This window comes from Psittacula echo (assembly GCF_963264785.1).
Source record: "Psittacula echo genome assembly, chromosome: 7".
Classification (NCBI taxonomy): Eukaryota; Metazoa; Chordata; class Aves; order Psittaciformes; family Psittacidae; genus Psittacula; species Psittacula echo.
In genome coordinates this window covers 8,324,395-8,346,440 of record NC_137740.1, presented here as the reverse complement: position 1 = coordinate 8,346,440, position 22,046 = coordinate 8,324,395, and the positions used below count along the sequence as shown (strand labels likewise).

The window sequence follows — 22,046 nt, the reverse complement described above, 5'->3', positions numbered from 1 at the left end:
ATAAATATAATATTATACAGGTAATTATTTATACAGAGTTATTAAAAGATCTACTTTTACACATAAAGTGATCAAAGTTACCTGTGTATTAGTGCAACATTTTTAAGCAATACTGAGTGGTATGATTTTCCTTGTTATTATTTTCTAGTAATACATAAAAGAATATAACTAAAATGCACAAACCAGATTGCACAGTATGTTTGATGTAGCAATTTCTAACATTCATTTAATATAGCTCAGCTGCAATGACTAATACTGCCAGTGTCCTCCAGTACAAAGACCTAAAAAAGGTTCCAGACTAGATTATGTTCGTGCAAGTCTCATTTTAACGGAAATTGGAGAGATGAAAAAAAGATTATAGGAACACACATTATAAAAACAGACCTCACAAGTCAAACTTAATAGTGAAACCATTCTCTTTCATGTAGACAGCCATGAAAACAAATATCCTGTAAGCACTAGATATATATTGTATCTTTCTACTAGATCTCTTTGACTCCTTGAGACAGATTCCCATTCATCTCATGACTACATAATTTGATCATAGTTGAGTAAGGCACAGCAGAGGAAAGGGTCTGTCTGATAAAGTATCAGGCTCCAGGAAAACAGATAAACAATTTGATGATTTCTAGTTGTAACAGGAATGGTACAGTGGTGGGTATTAAGATATTAGTCTCGCAAGAATACCAATATCAAGCTTCTGCAGTTTTTTTCTCTTACTAAATATGTTTTCTTTCCATTAAGTGAAAGTGACAGTCTGATTATGATAAACTAAGACAGAACACCAGAATAAAACACAAGGTGGGTGTGAAAAGTGGAATTAAATCTTTTTTGACTTGTCAAAGTGAAAGTATATAACTTCTTTTTTTTCTTAAAGATAAATGAGAAAACGGAGCAAGAAAGTTTCTTTCTCATGCAATATTTTTACTGCAAATAAACATCTTTTAAAAGCAGGTGAAATAGTTACCTATCAAGTTACTTCACATTCAAACCTCTTTCACAGGGGACACATTGGTAGGCAACTCCTCTCCTACTACAAGTCACTAGAGTAATGCATTGTTCTGCATGTATTAAATGAGTGATAATACTTGAACAGCTATGATGGACTTTTTTTTTCACGTATTAACAGATATATTTGGTTTGTATACACTAACATAAACATATTGCAGCCTTTACTAATACAACTCCGGTTAGGTGGAAAATGTTATACTCTCTTTGTAATTATGTCCTGTCTTGGATAACTGAAAAACCTGGTGATATCCACTAATGCTGAAGTCTGCTTTTACTTATAAAAATTCAAAGAACAAAAATATATTTTACAGCAAATTTGTACTTACAAACGCTGGATATCACCTCTTTTTGTTTAAGAAACTGTATTCTGGAGTAAGGAATTTTTAAAGCTATCATGCTATCTAGTTTAGTATCACTTACCTGTGATTCTTTTACGTTTTCAACAGTGAAGTTGAACCAAACTCGAAAGCGTGGGTTACAAGTATCTGGTCTAATGAACAGGTCATACTCGAACTCTGTGATGTGGTCCACCCGTCCAAGGTTACCTATCAAGAACATATGAAAAATAATGAATTTTAATGAATGACTGGAACTGCACTGAGAAAAAATGTAAAACCTTCTACCTCTGTTGATTAAAACATACTAGTATAATAACCCTTGTAACAGTTCAGAATTATTATTAAAAGACTTAATCATAGTCACAAAATAAAATACATACCAGCGAGCTACATGCATATGAATACACGAAAAAGAAGACAATTTGGATTTTTATTATTTGATCAAATTGACTTTTTGTCTTCACTTATCTGAGTATTATAGTTAAGTTTAAGTGTCCTAACATCCTTTTGTTTCCTTTTCCTCCCCATACCCTCCCCTCTGCACCTCTTTTAGCCCTCACCCGTATGGATTTCTTTCTTTCCATTTGCTGCTCATGTTCAAGCGCCTCTAAAATGAAAGAATTCTGGATTTGCACCTCCGGCTGGTGCTCTGAGCATCCCTCTCTCCCCATAGATGGGCCAGCCTTCACTTTCTTTGTGGTTCAAAAGCTACCTTAATACTTCGCTCTTTGCAGATCCTATCATCTCCTTCCAAAGACACAGAGGCTGCAAGATTTTGTTTCAGCTTTTTCCTGGTGAATTTCATGGAATAATATTTTCAAATATAGTCAGAGCTACATTGTCCCCCTATGGCATTATTTAGCAAGCAACCACCCTGGCTATAGAAATGAAGTTCAGCACTGGGAAAACTTGCTAAGTGCTTTTAAATTGCTAAATTGGCATTTTTCCTTTGAAGTCTGCCAAGTCTTTTAAAGACAGGGGTTTGACTGTCCATTTCATTTCTACACTTCGAAAATGAGACTTCACATTTTCCTGATCCAATCCAAAACCCATCTCATCAGGTCTTGTAAGACAGGGCCATGCTTTAGCTCACATGCTATATTACACCTGTTAAAAAAAATAGCACTGAAAACCTGTTTTTATGGTTTCAGATAGATTTTGAGGGTTATATATATATTTGGGGGTTAGATAGATACTCTTTGGTTCAAATAATTATTTATAGTGTTATCTGAGCTACTTGAGCTCAGCAAGTCCACTTCAGTCAGTGTGACTGGTCATTGGTAACACTGGCTATTAGTATAAGCACAAGTCTCAAAAGCAGCAAGAAAACCCCATTTTCAACCCTGTTCATCAATATTATTTGCAGGATTTCTTCCTTCTCCTAAATTGTTTCTGGCTTTACTAATTGAACATTTTTAATCTTCCTTATTTTTAATGTTATCCTGTACTTTCCTACCCACATTCTTCTTTTGAGGAGAAAATTCTCTTCCTTGATTCCCTCTGCAGAAAACCTCTTCACGCTAACAATCTGTTCCTAAATACTTGCCTGAAGGATACATTTGCCATTTGAAATATTGGGGGGGGGAGAGGGGAGAAACAACAAAAAAAAAACAAAAAAGCAATATTTTACAGCTAGAATACCTCTGCCAAACATAAGTCTTGTCATTTGCTACATCAGGTGTCCGTGCCTGGGTGCTGGCAGTGGGGGCCGCAGGGCTGAGCTCTGAGGTAACCGGCTGCAGCCGGTTGGAGCCAGCACCAAAACTGCCCCACCACAGGGCCCAGCCGAGCCCCTCAGCAAATATGGTGACACCTCAGTGATGATGTATTTAGGGAAGGGTAAAACCACCACACAGGCAGAAGAGTGAGGGAGTCTGAGGAGAACCAGGGTTCCAGGAGGAAAGGGGTCCTGTGGGGAGAGGTGAGAGCAGGTGGGTATTTCCCAAAGGATCAGTGTCCTCCGGAGGACTCACTCTGGAGCAGGCTCTCCTGACAGGAACTGCAGCCCATGGGAGTAGCCCAGAGTGGAGCAAGGGAACAGTGTGAGGAGGAAGGTATGGCAGAGAGGAACAATTACAGACTGACCACAGCCCGTCGTCCCCCTGCATTGCTTCTGCTTGCTGTGGGAGGAGTGGGGTTGATTCTGGGAACAGGGAAGGCTGGGGGGAAGGTGTTGTTTTAGTTTCCCTTTGTTTCTTACTATCCAAACCTATTTTAATTGAAATAAATCAGTTTTCCCCCCACTCAGGTCTGTTTTGCCTGTGATGGCAACTAGTGAGCCTTCTCCCTGTCTTTATCTCGACCCATAAGCTTTTTCATCTTACTTTCTCCCCCATCCTTGAGATGCTGAGGAGGGCGAGTGGCAGAGCGGTTGCATGGGCATCTAGCAGTCAGCCATGGTCAACACAGGCTTCAGGTTAAGTCCCTTACACAACTAAGTGCACTTTCTGCCACAGGGGTCAAATCACCACTGTCATTCACAGCAACATACTTAACATAAGCTATTATTTCCTACACATTATTATCGAAAGTAAGTAAGAATGTGAAATCAGGCTATAGCATTGTAATGCCATTAATTGAATTACTTCTTTTTACTGTATTTTTCATTAAATGTTGTGCATATATGACATTGTTAGCAAAACAAAATTCCTCATTTATTTCAGAATTCAGGTCCAAGCTGTTCAACCCCACAGGCTGGATTACAGTTGCCTCACAGGTTGCAGTTTGAGCTCTCTCTGGACAAAGCTTAGTTTGTGGACACCCCAAGTCACTTCAGCCTGAGTTTTACATGTGATTCTGGTGGATCTTCTAAGATTAAGGCAGCAGGCTGGATGAACACAAACTGTGGACTAGGTCCAGCATGTAAGCTACTAGGTATACATGCCTCCCAGGGATCCCAGCAATTTCAGATATGGATTAAGTTATCTACAGCACAGACCAGAGTGCAGATTTTGGCTGAATTTCTCCCAAAGAAGGACACAGAAGTAATTAAATTTATATTTTAAGTTCACAGATCATTAAAAAGTTTCACTGCAAGGCATAGGACACTAAAAGATTATTGCGTAAATAAAGACAGGGCAAAATGAGAGCTTGATTTCTGACCTATTGCCTATTTTGGCTTGTTTTTCAGCCTCAAACTGATCTGAACTGTATGGGGACAGATGGCCCACTCAGAACTACCTTACAGAGTTATAGTACCCCTAAACTAGCACTGGAGAGTTGTACCGATGTCAGTGAAATCACGGATGGTGAAGAGCTGGTATGCTAGAACCTGTCCAAGCCAGTCTGCTCTGTAAACCCAATATAACTACCTCAAAGCCAGCAGAATCTTTAACAATTTAATCATTGTGTGCACGACTCCCTGGGACTCCCAACACTGTTTTCTCTCTTCATCTGTAATACTCAATTTGAATACTCACCTCCCTTTTAGTCCGTTATGTCCTTTGGTGAATTGTATCTCCTTTACTACTTTTTGCCTACAGAACAGCCTGTTACTAGGCTCCTTCATGGTACATGTCAGCTGCCATAGTCACCTGCAGCCATTTGCAGCTCAGTATCATTTGTATGTTTCATTGGCGCAAGATTTCTTCTCTGTCTCTAGCTGCTGAATAGGCTGGATCAAACACTAATGCCTTTGGTAAGCAATTCAACAAGTTCCTCGTGCTCAATAGACTATTGTTTGTAATATCAGAGCCTTTGCTCACAATCTGTCAGCCTAATTTCAACCCACATAGCAATGTCATTAAACAAGACAGAAGTTTTGGTACAAAGAAGCCTAGAAGTGTAAGAACAAAACACTTCCTTGCTGTAAGAGGTGCTTTGTAGGAGACTGATAATGCCACTGAAAAGCATTTTTTGCTGTCCAAGAAAAAATAATAAACTTCCTAACCTTAATCTCATGAGCAAAGCTAACAATTTTACATACTGCCTTTACACTGCTGTAATCATGGGAAATAGATTTATTCTAATTGTGAGAATTATATTCCAGTATGACAAGTTACACAATGAAGTGCATTAGAAACTATAAACAGGAGTTAAACCATTGATCATGCTATAGCCATTACATCATTTTAACATTTTAACATTGAAAATAAACATTTTATTTTCTAAATGGCTTTTATTTTTTAATAGCTCTATAAGATTCCTTCTGATTTCTCTTTTTTGTTAAATGTATAGCAAGAGAGAAGACTGTAATGAATGGCTAGACAGTAATTTCTCCTGTGTTACAGGAATCTCTGTAATTACGCAATACAAACCCTCTGCTCTGCAGTACTTGAGGTGGACAGTTGCTGTGCTGAAATGATATTAAATTTAAGAGAAAGCCAGACAGCACCAGGTTTGTGTAATGAAACTATCAATAGTTTTCAGTCTCGATACAACTACTGTGAAACACTTCCCGTGCACAGTTTTTATTCTGTGTACATTGCTAGTCTGGTAACTTGTGATATCAGTAAGTCTGTTCATCACCACATTGCTTAAGTACGTTCTTTAAAAATCAAAGAAAAAAGTCTCACACTACTAAAACATAATCTTTGCTTTGCTTTCCTTTGGGTTCATGCTCGCACAAAATCATCACCACTCCTTTCAATAAATATAGAAGTTGTATCTACAAGATAATACAACATTTTTTAAAGCACCCTCACTCCATAATTTGTGATTAGCTTTATATTTGGGGATTAACATTATACAATGTAAGATATTAAGAATGCTGTTTAAGGTACATGTAAAATTAATGAACTGGTTGAGTAATGTGATCTGCAAGGGAAAAAAGCCGAACAACATGAGTGGTGAGATCTGAACTTATTGACATTTTAAGACAATTCTTGTTTACTTATATATATATGTATGTATGTATTTTAAACTTTGTATGCACATCTGGTTGTCCAGTGGCTTCTGACTATTTCCTAAAGTAAAATAAGCATTTTATTAGTGTAGCTAGCACTTCACAATACATTATGGACTTTTTCTCCTATGCACTCTGAAGTTAGTTACAGGAGTTTACATTTTTCCCCATTATTATTTTACTTTACAGAAATATAGGCACAGATCTTTTTTAACTGATGGAAGATGTGAACAAATCAAATTCCCAAATGTCTATAAACTGACTTCCAATTAGCCTTGGGGTTTTAAGACATGCTCCATTTTCAGTCACAGTTCTGTTCAATACTCTTGGCAACTGAGAAAAGAAGAAACATACTTTTCTTTAATCATTCAAGCTGAAATTCTTAATTATGTTTGCTGAAATTGCTTTATAGAGTAATGTTTAGTACAACACACTCAAAATTGGAGAGTGAAAAGGGTCAATAGCATGTTTCAAGTTTCTTTAAAAGTCAAAAAAAAGCCCAGTGTTGCTATTTTATTAATCATGCAACATACACTTAGTCCTCATAAAATATTAATGTATATTGCTTCCTGTATCAATAAAAAGTGTACTTTGCACAAAGAAAGAAAACCTGCTTAAGAAAATGCTGGCTAAACTTACTAAGCATTCTAAAAATTATCATAAAAACACTAGAAAAGAAAATACAGATATGTTAAGCAATCCTAAAATCTTCTTAAACCACACATTGTGCTTTCCTACAGAGAATTTTAAGATGAAAAATAGACCTTGAGGGTCTTAGACAAGCCTCAGGCAATATAAAGAAAAAGGTCAAACACTCTGCTAAAAAGGACCGTTATCTTCAGAACAACAACTTATCAGCCAGCTTGCAGCCCTGCTTATTTACAGTTATTGGTCCCAGAGGAAGTGCACTTCAGCGCAGGGCGCGATTACTTTGTAATGAGTTTGCCAGAAATGGTAAAGGAAACTAATTTGTAACAATGTGCTGTTCGCTGCACATGAACTTTCTCAGACACTTTTTTTTGTCCACCAATGAATAACTAACTTCAGCCTCCCTAATAAGCAGTGAAAACAGAAGTGCACTAAAACCGAGTCGCAAGCATAAATGTGCTGAAATATCAGTGATTATCCCTCTCAGCTGTCCATTACAGTACTCATGATGACCACCAATTCCCCTGTGGTGGATATATAGAATGCAGGTTTCAGGGGGTGGATTTGCACATGAAAATTAACACCATTTGGAAGAAAATAGCCTGCACCTGTCACAGATTAGCAACAAAAGGTCAAATGCCTCCTTTTACACCTAGAGCACTTGCATATTGTATGCCTTGCTTATAGGAGCCTAATTCTAGTTTCTTAATTCAGAAAAGTGAGCACCATGGTGAACTGAGGAGAGAAAAAAGAATTAAATCTTGGCTAAAAGCTATCAATAAATCTATTGATCAAGATACATATGAATGGAAGTAGCTGAGGCAATCTCTGTCTCTAAAAGAGGTAGTTTTTCAAAGGAGAATTACACAAAGTGCTCTTCTGTTTTTGTCAATATGCTGCCAGGTTTTGAAATGCTATTTTTCATCCACACAATAAAAATCTTGACAAGAAAGCAATAGAAAATCACTAATACACTTGCAGCTGCATTTCAATCTATACAAATTCTTTAAACAAAAACAACCACAGAACAGATTAGAATATACATCATTTTCACCAGTTGAAGCTGGGATCAAGTCTAAGATAGCCAAACAGTACTAATCTATATTTTCATGCAACTCTGTATTTCATAAAATAAGATTAAATGCAGAATATGGAATACCCTCTATGGAATTCATCCTTAAAGATCATAAACCACACTGAGATGATAATGCAAAGAAATTCTATTGATACATTTTAAATGGAACAGGAACTACAGGGACTGAGATCTGTAAAAACTTCTCCTGAGTGAAAGATTAGATATCTTCTGAAAGGAGTGCATTGAAGAATATCAGTTGTAAATTCCCACTGGCTTTATGGTCTTTGTCTGTGAAGAGAGTTCAATGAGAAGTCCTAAACAACTTCTAAATAGCATTGATTTTTAAATAAGAAAAAAGCCCCTAATGAAATAGTGATGATCTCTGACAACCTGTGACTGGCTTTGCGTCTTCTTCTGGGCTCCTGCCCAAAGCATATGTCAAAGCAAAATTCTCAAAACTGCAAAGCACATGATTTGATTAAAAAGACAGTACCATAAAAACCACATATACATCACCTTGTAAATTAAAGTCTATTTCAAACTGTTAAAATTGCATATATTAATCTCTGCAATAAAAGAAATATCTACTCTGCTACAGTTAAATCAGTGTTTTGGATAAAAACCTCAGTACTATTCAACAATGTAGTATTCTTTTAAGAACCTGATGTTTCACTTAAGACAATAGCAACAGTCATGACTCAGCTTTCAGTCAAAATCCAAATCGCCTTTGAAATATGTTTGACTATCAAATAGGCAAAACATTTCAAAAGTACATGGCTCGAGAAGCTGGATGCTTCACCTTTATTTGTAGTCTTTTTTCTATCCTCCCCCCTCAATTAAGCAAGTTGAAATTGTTGACTTTCCATCATGGTTTAAATTTTTATCAATAGTGACATCCAAAGGACAGTAAATAATTGCTTTTGTGAAAAAGATAGTACAGGAACAATGACTACCTTAGCTCCTACCAGCAAGTGGTAAGAGGCCAGCTTCCGTCACTGGGAAGGGCAACTGAGCTGTATGTATTACTGTATAACTTACAGAGGCTGAGTGATTCTGATTGAGCTTTTGTTGCAATTAGACAATGTGATAAAATCTAATTGTGACTGACAGCACATGAAAATTGTAGCTTTTACATTTTTCTTGTTTATCTATGAATATAGCATTAAAATGAATTGTATTGATCTTTTGGGAATGTAAGAGTTCTGGGTCTCCATTTGTTTGTTTGTTTCATCACCCAATGATTCAGCAACAATATGGAGAAGAGTAGCGAGTCCAAAACTTACAAACATTCTTATCCTTTCTAACTATACTATTGGAGTAACAATATTGATTTTAACGGTGTTGCCTCTAATTCATAACAATGAGAGCACAATCTGTTTTTCGACACCTTTTTCAGCATCTCAGTCTGAGTTCCACTCTTTCCAGTATTTTTCCTGACAAGCAATGTAAGTGTACTAGACCCATCTCCTGAGGGCATTCTGCCCACAGTATCGGGGATCACAGTTACTGTTTCTCAGCGATCCCAAACAAGTGCAATGAATAAATCTACAATTCCTTTGTATTGAGTTAAATTGCAGAAATATTAATGAACAGCGTGGACTAGACTGAAGAACTCACAGGAGTTTTATAAATTAAAACTTTTGTCTCTATTAGAGTAGGTGGCAGAATTTATCACCCACAGTGGCTAATCTGAATCATTAGATTAACAGAAAGCTGTGGAACTATCCTCTGACGGAAGTGAAGAAAGTACGAGGCCATTTTTAAGTGAGCCACAGAATTGTCTTCCACATGGAAAATTAAGGGACTTGGAAACCTTTAAGAAGGAAGGACTGGTTGAAAAAGAGGCACAAACTAGCTTAAATTTATCAATTGAATATAAAAGACAAGAACATTGGAGGGAAAAATCCTGTGAGTTATTTTAATATATTAAAAACAGCTACAAAAGGATTCTTGTATTTTAGTAGTCTGGACAGTGACACCCATGGATAGTTTTAAGATTTCTTCCTGTCAGAAAAAAATACTTTTCTTGGTCACTGTTGTTAGAGTTATATCTGAGCAAGGGGCAAATGGGAATACAGGGATTAAAATTTATTCAGCAGTATTTTTAAGGCTCTTCATGCAATGAGGATACTATTATAGATTTCACAACATAAGCAATGTTAAATTTCTACCATGTGTTAATTCCAAAGGCCACCTACTTACGTCACTTGCAACTTTCCTCTAAAGATAATCCTGATGAGTAAATATCATTTAGAAAGACAACACAAGCAACTCGAACTGAAATATTTTCTGTGGTTTTATGTTCATTAAAAAGAGCAGTATTAACGGTGAACCAAGTTTAGAGCACAATGGAAAACAGCAGCAAGCAATCCTAAAGATTTAATGGTCATCATTGCTCAAAAACCACCATGAGCAGAACAGCAAAATAACAAGCAGCAGATATCCCAATATACTACAAATATCATTGTGCAAAAAGCAGGCTTACATATGTATAAAGAAATTATATAATAAAATCATAATGGAGGAATTCAATAGTTTTCATCAAAAGAGATTGGTATTTAAGCACTTGCAGCTTTATTTCAACACTGCCCTTATCAATAAACACTGATGCTTTCAGTTAAAGGACCTAAAAACTGGAGCTGTAAGGGATAAAACGTCAGTGTTTGCTGTGTATGGAAATTTTAAAGGATGGATAAAATGGAGTCAGTCTCTTGACTCGTCCTGCATCTGTGAGATTCTTATGAACTACAAAAATGTCAGCTGAGCCCAAGACTGCAGGACAAATCCTCCAAAAAAAAAAATCACAAAATCATGTCAATACATGAAAGAAAGTGGTGGCAGTAAAGTAGCAATGCATCAACTTATATTGTAGGAAGTGTCAAGAATGCTTAAAAATCAGAGGCCCAGGCCCTAAGATGGCCATTGCACACCCTCTACACCAAAACCACCAAATCCTCAGAAAAGCCAGCAAACTACTGATTTCTCTGCTCCCTCTTCAATTCCCCAAAGGCTTCCCATGACAGATGGGCAGTTATTTATCCATGGCAATGAACCTTTGTTAAAGGAAAATCAGAATACAAAATGGTTTTGCATTAGTGCCATGAAACTCAGCTTTCTTTAACAAACTATATGCTATCAAAATGGATATCTCACGACTGTGTATGTATCATATCTTTCAAAGCAAAGCTCTTAAAGGAAAAGCATTTGGGGAAATTTCTGTTTGGAAGTCACTTAGCATATAATGGGTGCTATCCTAAATAAATAATTAATCAGTTAATAAATAAATTATAACAACGTCTGCAGCCTTAGCCATGGAAGCAACCACCAAGGCACTCAGGGAATATGAACTATAGTACCACAGTGGGAGGTACCATTATTGGTGTGCAGCAGGGAGAAGCATATCTCTAAATAAGTACTGCGTCAGGGCCTGATGCTCAATGTTCAGCACTGAAATCTATTGCTACCTATAGCCTTTAATGTAAGACATTCTCATATTTGCCTGCTGCTTAGACATCATAGGTGTGCAAGCAACACATTGCAAATGGTTAAAAATATTAAAAGATGCATATTCTTTATTAAGTACATTACAGTAGCCCTACTTATGTAATGCTTCCTACTCAATATAGTCATCATTTTGCAAAGACCCTAAGAATTCTTGTAATGCAAAAGGCAAAACAGTTATTTCATCCTACAAGTGAGGATATTGCTGTTGATTTATTACTGTACAGTAATGCTGTATTTCTGCATTTGGCCTAGTTTGGTGTCTTATACACAGAATCACCATTTTTCCAGGGGAGTCTTTCCATAGTATAACTACTATAACCAAACTGCCAGTTGACGAAAATTAATTGATCTCAATCAGTCTGGAGGCTTCTAGTTAAAGTATATTCTCCAGGACCTCTCCAAAATCACCAGAGCTGTAAATAAATTTGGGGTTTTTTTATTAAAGAGTATTAATGGAAAGGTTCCAGGTATCGTTTTATAAAAGCAATTTGCTTTTTGAGATGGATCTTGAATAAGAACCTTCTTTAACTAATAAATTACTGATTTTAGAGCTAAAACTTTCCTTATGTACCTTATACAAGAAGTTCCTTGAATGATGGTACTGTAAGGACAGCCTTTCAGTACACAAACTGGATCTGAATCATATCTGTCCTATGTACAGCTTTTGCACAAGAAACAGTCTTATTTTAGTTTATTATGAAACTGAATTTGGTTATCTATGCCATTATCAATCTAGTCACAAAAACAGTTTGGGGGCTAGAAATGTTATTCTCGTTCAATACATTAATTCCATTATTTCATTGCCTCGAAGTGAAGTCTTATAATATAATCTCCATGATAAAATTTACAGATAGACTTTCATGCAGCCTGGGTACATTTTTAGCCATTTCATCACATTAGACTGATACGCAACTTCACTTTTCACCTACTCTTCTGCTGCAGTCCCTAGTCTGATGTGCTTTTGCAGAGCAATGTGATTTCCCCACTTTTCTCTTTATTACACAGTGGTTTGATCCTTCTGTAGGTAATGAAATTTCTTCCTGCATTTTCACTTATATAACTCCGTGACTCCTGTGCCTTGTTATTTTCCCTTCTTTCAGTCACCTGCCTGTTCTGGAAGCCCTCCTTGACTTCCAGCCCTACCAACAATTAGGAAATAGCAATGCTATTTACATCCTAGCTTTACTCCACCATACTATATCCAATTCTGCAGTACCAAGGAACTAGATTATATTGGTTTGTTTTTATAGTAGTAATAGAATTTAAAGCAGACCTCTTAACTGTACCCACATGAATGCAACAGAAAACTACTTACCCTCATTTATATTTGTTTAGCTAAAGTTTAAATTAGACCTTAAAAAACTATCTAGTTGGTGTTATTTTTTCAATCAGAAGTGATAATTTAAATATTGACATTTTAGATGGCACCAACATGTTTTTGTCTTCTGCTACGGTTAGAATATTTTATTATATCTGAATGTCTGTCTTAATTTTGTTGGGTCTTTCTTTTTTTTTTTTCATTTTGACAAATCCAGAAGCGTTTCCTTTTATTGCAAAGTATTTCTATGTTTGTAGTAAATTAAACATTAATCTTTCCCTGCAAATGTCAAGTGATATTTAAATGTTTTTCTGGCAGATAAATGATTATTAATATTAATGCAATAAAATCACAGCTCTTTGTCCTTTCTTTGATATTTAAGAAAAAATTAAGAATGTCAAAACAGTTCTGCAAAAAGAGAATTCATTGGTCTACCATCCACTCTTCATTAGCCTGAGAGGTAAAAAATTACTGATCTTGTGAGACAATGTGTTTATAGAATCAGAAAGGGTTGAAAATGAATTACTCTATCAGTGGTAGAGTGTGTATCACTTCAGTGTGAAAATGCCTTGTTAAAGTTCATTTTAATTTAAAGCCCCCTTTTGTCATTCAAAAAGCTTTAGCACAATGAAAGAATCTTTGTCACTTTCATAATTAGCCCCTCTTGCACTAAATGAGAATAAAATCTGATCAGAAGTCCATACAGGCAAGGTCATAAATCAAACAGAAAAGCTCCACAAACAGTCCTGTAAGATGTCCAAAGGCACACACAGCTTGGAATTAAAGCACTGTAGTCAGGATCCACTCCCAGAAACACATCACAAAAAGCCCCAATAATATCTGTTTGACAGGCTAAATTTATCTCCATATTCTGTAGTCCTATAAACACATTTTGCTGTTTAGATACAAAGGCAATTTCAGCACCAAGGACAATTCAGGAAAGCAAACAGCTGTTAAAGTGCTGCTATTACCGTTTGCCAACCAAAGTCAAATTAATTTAACTTAATGCTCTCACTTCAAACTGTGGCAGGAAAAAAGGAAAAGAAAAGAAAAAGGAAAAACATAGGGGAAAAAAGCCATATATGATAATTTTCATAAAGCAGGAACAAAAATTGTATTAACAGATAAAACTCCTTAGGAAACCAAGTTTAATTTTATAGGCGTGAGTGTGCAGCCCAGCTCAAATGTTAACTGGATTTTACTCGACTTATTTTCATTTTCAGATGAAAGTAAAACGACATTTTGAAAGATGTAATAAAATCCTCAGCCTTGGACAGTTATGGAAAGAGAGACATCACATCACTCTCTATTCAGGGATCATCTGACTACCAACAGGAATCCAAGCCGTCAACATATTATTTTACTCCTCATGTTAACACAGAGTGAGGATTTCATCTACAACAGATGCCTAAAACATGAGGAGAGTGAAGGACAAGGAGAGAGCAAGGTAGGAATTTGAGGGAAAGACTTCTATGATGAGGCAGTCTGCAATGAAAATACGTATTCTAGAACATGTACATTTTACAATTCAATGTATTATTTTAACATTAAAAGCTAATTTTAAATATTAATCAGTTGAGAGCTACTTTAAAAATAGCTACATCTATACAAACAGCAATTTTCATGAAAGCCCACATTTATCCATAAAGTATACATATACATGTAGACATCTGGATATAATTCCACCTTCAAACACACTGCAATGTACATTTAAAATGTGCAAATTTCCTTTCTGAGCATTTGTTTTCTATCAATATCCTCACTGCAGAACCAAGCTATTAAAGTCATGTCTCCAGCCATGTTAACACCAAACTACTTTCAAAGTAATGGCTTGGCTGGAGTGGTTGGTTAACATGTCCGTCATATTTTCTCAGAATTTCAGGGTACATTAATTACACAATGATCACAAGTAATTTGATTCCGCATATTTAGGAGACATGAAAATTGGTCTGCTAAGCAACAGACTGAAAAGCATTACTATGACAAAAAGAGAGAAAAGCATTTTCTCCATCCTTATACAGTCTTTCTTACACTTCAGTTCATTAACAGTAAACTTCTCAAGCTGGTTAAAAGGTAGGGAGAACACAAGTGATTGTTTTCTTTGATATGGCCATCTGTGCTTGAGTCACAAAAGAAATGCAACTTGCCTTGCCTATCAGACATACAGGTGTCTAAAAAGTGTGCACTGCAAACTACTGTATAAGCAAACCAAGCCTGGGAACTGTGAGGAGAGCGTGCAGGTGATTAGAGAAAGAAAATAGATTTAAGATGAGATGAGGATGATTAGGATGAGAATCTGAGACAGAGATATTATTAAAATTGTACTGCCTACATCTTTTCCTTTTGAGAATTCCAAAAAGCCAATAAGGCTTTTAAACAAAAACCAGGGGGGTTGCTGTATAAGAAACTAAATTAATTGGCTTTTAAATAAAGAAAACTCAAAATTACTAAGTTAGAAGGAATAAAAATCAAAACAGATCTCCCTGCCCACTGCGTCTCTGTGAGCAGACCTCTTCCTACAACTGCCTTTAGTTTTCTACTCAGTGAAATTGCCAGAATTGCAACAAATTCTAGACAATCCTCCCCTGGATTTCCAAGAAAATAGTGTCACCTCCATGGCCAACCCTGTCTCTGTTCCTTGTATTTCTCAAGGTTTGCAGTCTCCAGGTGTCCCAGCTTCCCTGCCTGCTGCACCCTCACCCTCATGTACCCATGTCACTCTGTGCTCTGAAAGCATCTCACTTTGGAGCAGGCTCAGAAGCTCTCAGTGGAGGGCAAAATCTCCCTTTAGATCATTCCACTTTACTTTGTCATTTCCCTTTTGACAGAGCAAAAGTGAGACAAATAACATCTCTTTCAGTGGGTTTAAACAGAAAACTTCATCAAATCAACACTTTAAAAGACACTTCCAAAGTTCCTCTCTGATTCTCACATACTGTGTTTCCATGTGGGGACAATTCAAGTGTTATACAGTCAATCAAATAAATCATAATAAGAGGTAGACCCTTCTCAGCATGCCCTTAGTATTCAGCTCCTTCACACCTCCTCATCAAACAGAGAGGATACCAAAGGAAAGCCTTTGTAACCAAGGAGTTCAGATCTTCCCTTTTCCCCACGCCAACAAAATCTCATACCTTCTGTTTTACTTATGCTGTTACTTTTCACCTTTGTCTTCAACACACAAAACACAAAGGAAACAATGATTTCGAAAGCCCTATGAAATATGACTATTATTTTAAGTCTCATTTCTTCTTAACCAAATTCTTAACCAAACGCTGCTGCTACAGTGGAAAAAATAACAAGCACCTCTGCCAATAAGCAATACAGCCAATGTCATCCAACTGTCAAACTGGGAATTATTGCAACATCTTGAAGAAATAGCTCTATAAAGATTGCAACTCAATAAAATTGCAGCTATATTAGCAAGCAATTAATATGAGCCAGAGAACCCAGAGGGATGTGGAAGGGTATAAGACATGGAAACAGGACTACATATACGAAACAGGAGCAAGCAAGCTCCTTCTATCTAGGCTAATTAGAAAGCCAGAGCTTCTGCAAGAGGAAGTGTGGCTTCACAATTCAAAGTCATGGTCTCAGCTTCTCGTCCTGACTCTTTCCATCACACTGCAGGTCTGATTGCCACCCATCTGCTAAGAAAGATGGGTAGCACTCAGTTTTACAGATCTCAGTTTGTGCCTCATGAGGAGGCACATAATCTCAACCCTGCTGCATGTCTTCAGGTGAGATGCATTGATCTTTGTAATGTTTATTCTCCATTAAGAAAGAAATCTTCAGACAAGAGCAGACCAATTATTCTCATATTACTCATGTCTATATATAGGCTGAAGTGCAGGGTATAGCCAGAGGCATATGTGAGTCAATAAGCTATTTGCAAAACCTTGGATGGTGAGCTAAGTGGGAGGTTTGGGCTATATAAAGGCATGGTCTGCAGAGATGCTCCTGTATTAATAGACAAAGTCAATCACATCACATCCTGACTTTTTCTGCTTTTCTAGTAATTCTTTAATATCCAGAAGTTTCTAGCCTATTGAGATGCCCAGTTAAGCTTGACTCAAGATTCCAATTAAGTGGATTAAAATTAAATTTTCTTTTATTTGACTGTATCTATTTTGTATCTAATTTACTATCATGGGTCTGGTTTTGGTAGGACCATATTTTTCCAAAAAGAGCAAAACCAAAATATTAAAAGAGAAAAATGTAGATTTTCAAACCAGACAAAGTTATCTTACAAGTTATTTCACAAACCCAGAAAACAAACTAGTATTTTTAAAGCAATTAGTACTTAAATCATGATAGAGTGATTGTTGAGCTGTATTATTGTTTCTCATGGACATGATTGACCTTGGACAAAATTGACCTTGGTCAATTTTATAGTTCAAATGTTGCTTTTGAGACTTCAAAAGCAATAATGCACACACACATTTAGCAGTACTATTCCTGTTCAAAATTAGTCTTACTGGATTTCTAAAGAAATGTTCCACTTTACCTCTGCTTATTTAAGAACACGAAGAGGTATCAAACCCTTTCAATTAAAAATAACAAGCCCCGCTACTTTTGTTATATACTGTATTGTACTTCTAATAGTACACCCCGTCAGTGAATCCAGAGCAAGGTCATTTTATACCAAACTCTCATCTCAAAAAAAATTATTTGTTCTCATATAAGAAGCCGCTGTGGTATTAATATAAGCCCTTAAGCACAAAATGCATATTAACTGTGAGATAAAAGGGTTAATTAAAATTACTTCTTTAAATACATCCAAGGTTAATTTCAATTTTGAGTTGGAATCTGTATGTGTGCACTTTACAACATATTCATCATGACATACAAAAATCTTTTTCTCTCTTAAAAGCATTAGATTTATTAGATTATAAAACATTGTGCAAGCAGTTGCATAACAAAACAATTATCAACTTAAGAAGTAAAGAACTATTCCTGGCTCCTAATTTTAACAATATTTAGCTCTTAAATGTTTATAATATGTACTCCTTTTATTTATTTGCTTGGAAAAAAAATGTGGATATTTAATGTATTAGAACAATTTTTAAATGTTACTATAATAGTCCAAAACTTTCAAATGAAAGATTTCTTCATATAAGTCACTATATTTAACCAAATTTCAAAAGTCAGTCTTCAAAACCAGGAACTTATAAAGTCTTTGTCTTCATTTTCATGTTTTTACCATACTGACATGAACACATGAACTCTGTGACTGAAAGATGACTTTCTGTCATACTGCTGATGTGCAAGGAAGTCAGTAACAGAAGGATTTTTTGCTTTTGAACATCCCAGATTGACAAGAAAAATGGCAGTCCCGACATCTATTCCAAGTATGGAAATAGTTTACTAGCTAGGAATTGCAAATAAAGAGACTTCTAATTCTGAGCATGTGAGCGACTTCCTGGAGTTCACTAGGATGGTAGAAGTATGGTAACTATCAGTTTATAAACAAAAATATTTCTTTCACAAATAAGAATATAATAAGGGACATCAGGGAACCTGAAGGATTATCTAAAATCACACACTAAAATAACACTGGGTTGCATTAATCAGCCCATACTTAATTTTTTCCTTATTTTCTAATTCATACTCTTCGAAATTTTGTTTTGCTAAAATATGCTAGCCTATATTCCCTATCACTATAAAGCCACGTAGATAATAAAGACTAAATCACTATTATAAAATAATAGTAACTTTCTGATTTCACCATTCTTTCTTTCTCATATGAATCAACAATTTAACAGTTATTATTATTAGTTAACAAAGCTTATTACAGTATTCTCAAAGCATACAATATTCCTTATCTCCCCATCTGGGTTAAATCAGCCATAACTGAATAGGTTGAAAAAGATAATGCTTGTTCTGTCTCCTCCTTTCTTTACTCCGCTGGTTCATTCTTCATTAGCCTGAGTCAGTGGAGACAACCTAAACCAATTTTTCCAACAGGATTTAAGTTTTCTTGTACTGCTGAAATAATATCACTTATTGTTATATCTGCAAGAATATGTATTATTCCTAATTATCTGTTGAAGCATGGTGGACTCTAAAATACCATCCCAACAAATGAAAGTCCGTCTTATCCACTGTGATTTAGGATGACACATACTTTGTTCAGTTTTAAAGAGTAATCAAAGGTGTGGGTTTAAATCCAATTAGTGAACTTCAAAGAAGATAATGTCAAAATGCTTCAAATGGTGATTCTACTGTATAACACTGAAGATCTTAACTTCTATGAGCCTCAGATTTCTGAACTAAGAAATGAAAACAAAAGCACCTTGTAAAGCACAAGGTGATCTGCAGTAAGAGATTATAAGCATAAGCTATTATTAACTAGGCTAATACTCTAAAGAGAAAATAAAATTAGAGGTCTTGAAGTCATGTATGCACACCATAAGAAGTATCTAGTTGTCATAATGATTGTTACACTACAGACATACTGGACAGACACTTCCAACTGAACTTGATTGTAATCATTCAGAATGTTCTTATTTTTATGCTATCTAATCCGTTATCTCTCTTCCAGCAGTCAGTCTTACTGACCTCTGGCTCACTGAAAACCAGAACATTTTCCCAAATGCCACATAATTATTAATTCATAGGAAGTTTCACAAGCTTATTATCTGACCCAAAGCCAACAGAAATTGTCGTTTTGCAGAGATTTTTCCATTGATTTTGGCCCTGGACCATGCACTGAAGCTTTGGCATCTGGAATAGATCTCCTTGCTTGAGAAAAGATTTAAAGTGTTTTTTGTTGAAGTTTTGGTGTTTCCTGTCCAAAAGAACATGCAAGCTGATTAAGGACAAGTAATCACTAAACATTAACAGTTCCAGATTCCAGTTCCTTGAAATAAATAAGGAAAATAATTAAAACAAAAGAGACATAATTTGGAAAGACTGCTGTAAGAAAATCTTTCAAGTTAAAAAAAAAATAAGGACGTTTGCAGAGGAAAATCACGTGATAAGGGGAAACCATGACTGAAATAAAAGAGACAAAAATGTTTACTGATGAAATTGCAAATGCAAATTTGAAGGAAGGAAATAAATGAATCACTACATCCAAAATGATAAAGAAGAGCACACAGATGGGAATAATGAAAAACAAAACAAATGCTAATGGAAGGCCAATAACATAGAGCCCTAGAGATAACAGGGTTTAATTTGGTATAGCATTCAATGTACAGGCTCAAGAAGTGGGGCTCAACATTCTCTCAACATTCAAAAGAAGATACTTCAGTAATAACATTTACCAAAATGCAGAGAGGAAAGAGAAATAACAGGCAGGATAACATTGCGACAATCAAGTAAGAGGATGACAAGTGTTTGGGATAAGTGAGAATGGATCGATCCTGAACCTACTGAAACAGAAGAGCCACAGGAAATACATGCAGTAATAACCAAGAGTCAAGCTTCAGCTTGCTATCATATTTTATTTTTCAGAAGAAAGCATACATTAATTATAATATTGCTATTCCTTTCGCTGTTTGGTAAGGAGTACATTTACCATGCATTTCAGAGGAGAAAGTGCATCATCATATGTCACCTGACCCAGCCCAGACACAGATTAGCCAGCTCTGGTATTCTGACAGCAATGTATCAGTAATCGCACAAACCTCAGGAGTGAACTAACCATCTCAGCATCTATCCAGTCTCGAGACATTTGGGGCTGTGCTGACATTGCTATACAGCCTAATTTGACCGTGCCTACACAAATGGCAGTCAGCTCACTGCAGGTATATGTCCATTTATATGATCACTAGAGCACTGAAGATATTTCATTATACAATTCACAGTAATATAAAAGATAAATGTAAGGATTATACAAATGAAACAATATAAGCAAATAAAACCTGCAGATAAGAAGAAAGACAAAAAGGAACACAAATGTCAAAAGAATTATTATTCAATCATTTCAAAACCCACCATTGAACGTCATTTTTTAAGCTGACCACCAAAATGCTGGAAGAAAAAAGTATCTAGATGTATAATTCCTTAGCTCTATATATTTTTATACTGCATTCACAAAAAAGGCTTACAAGTTTTTCGCATCACATATTTGCTATTCACTTACAATCTTAGCAAAGGCTACTAAAAAGGAACTGTTCAGAATGCAGTACAGTAACAACCATAAACATTCAAAAACGTTTTTAAAATCAGAATAAATTATACTTCTTAGGAACAGAAAGCTATCTTACAGTTTCAGATGAGAGGAAAATAGATGTGATTCTACCAGAAATTGTTAGAATGTAATAATAACCCTTAATATATTGTGGTAATTACCTTCTCATAATGTTACTGCAGTAGATCCTGGAATTCCAGTAGCTGTCTAAAGAACACACAGTGATAATATATGGTTTGTTCCCAGTTTGTTTTCAGCAATACAAACACTAAATCAAAATTAGCATGCTAAAGGCTGAACCAAGAAGGCAATTAGGTTACTAAACAGAATCAATAAATGCAAAATGAAGCTCTGCATGTATCCAAAATAACGTGTTTCCCACCTAATAACTTATATCCAAATTCCTGTTAGGCTGAGCAAAATATTCTACAATATTTTCTCCTAAAATCAGATAGTGTCAATCAGCGAATAAAAATACATTTAGTTTATGCAGAACAACCCCTTCTGAGGCATGTTTTCCAACCAATATTCTTTCAAAAGTACAGACCATTATGCATTTCAGAGTGCTTTGTCTCTTCCTGCATTACAGTGGCAGCTCAAACAAGCAAAGAGCTTCATTTGGCTTGTTAACTTTGGCACAGCAGGCAGTTGAGAATTTTAAAACAATTTAGAGAACAAGAACAGAATCTATCTGAAGTGTACTGTAATTTGGGGGGGGGGGGGGGGGGGGAGGAGGAGTGGCATCACTTCGAAGTGATTTCGAAGGGATCTTTGGAGATTGTCAAGTCCATCCACCCTGCTCGGAATAGGGTCAGCAAGAGGAGGTTGCTCCGTAGTGTGCCTACTCAGGCTTTGAATACCTCCATGGATGGTTGTGTTCCTCTCTGGGCAGCCTGCTCCAGTGTCTTCAAGTCATTTAAACTAAAATAAAAATGTAATAAATCAAAGGTATTTTTTTCACTACAGATGTGAAGCAAGGAAAAGAAATATTGTCCTCCCAGTTAGTGCTGCCTAAGCTATGTCCTGAGGAAATGAGCAGCACTACGTTACGAGTCACACAGTAACAGAGAAACAGCAGCAGCGCACTTCTGTGCACACAGCCAACATCCCTCTGAGTGCAGGACATGGTACAAAGGTCTCAAATATATTTTCTCTGCTTCAGCCCCTTTCCT

At 36.0% G+C, this 22,046-nt stretch overlaps 1 protein-coding gene across 2 annotated transcripts in view; it reads right to left on the bottom strand.

The window, feature by feature from the left end:
- LOC308223572 (BEN domain-containing protein 5) overlaps nucleotides 1-22,046 on the bottom strand; it is a gene marked incomplete at both ends in the record, with an annotated part of 972,175 nt that overhangs the window by 922,303 nt on the left and 27,826 nt on the right. For both annotated transcript variants that reach the window (XM_080622800.1, XM_080622799.1), the window contains one exon: nucleotides 1,432-1,556. In XM_080622800.1, coding sequence (XP_080478926.1) covers nucleotides 1,432-1,556 — 125 coding nt within the window. The remainder of the gene's footprint in view (nucleotides 1-1,431; nucleotides 1,557-22,046) is intronic.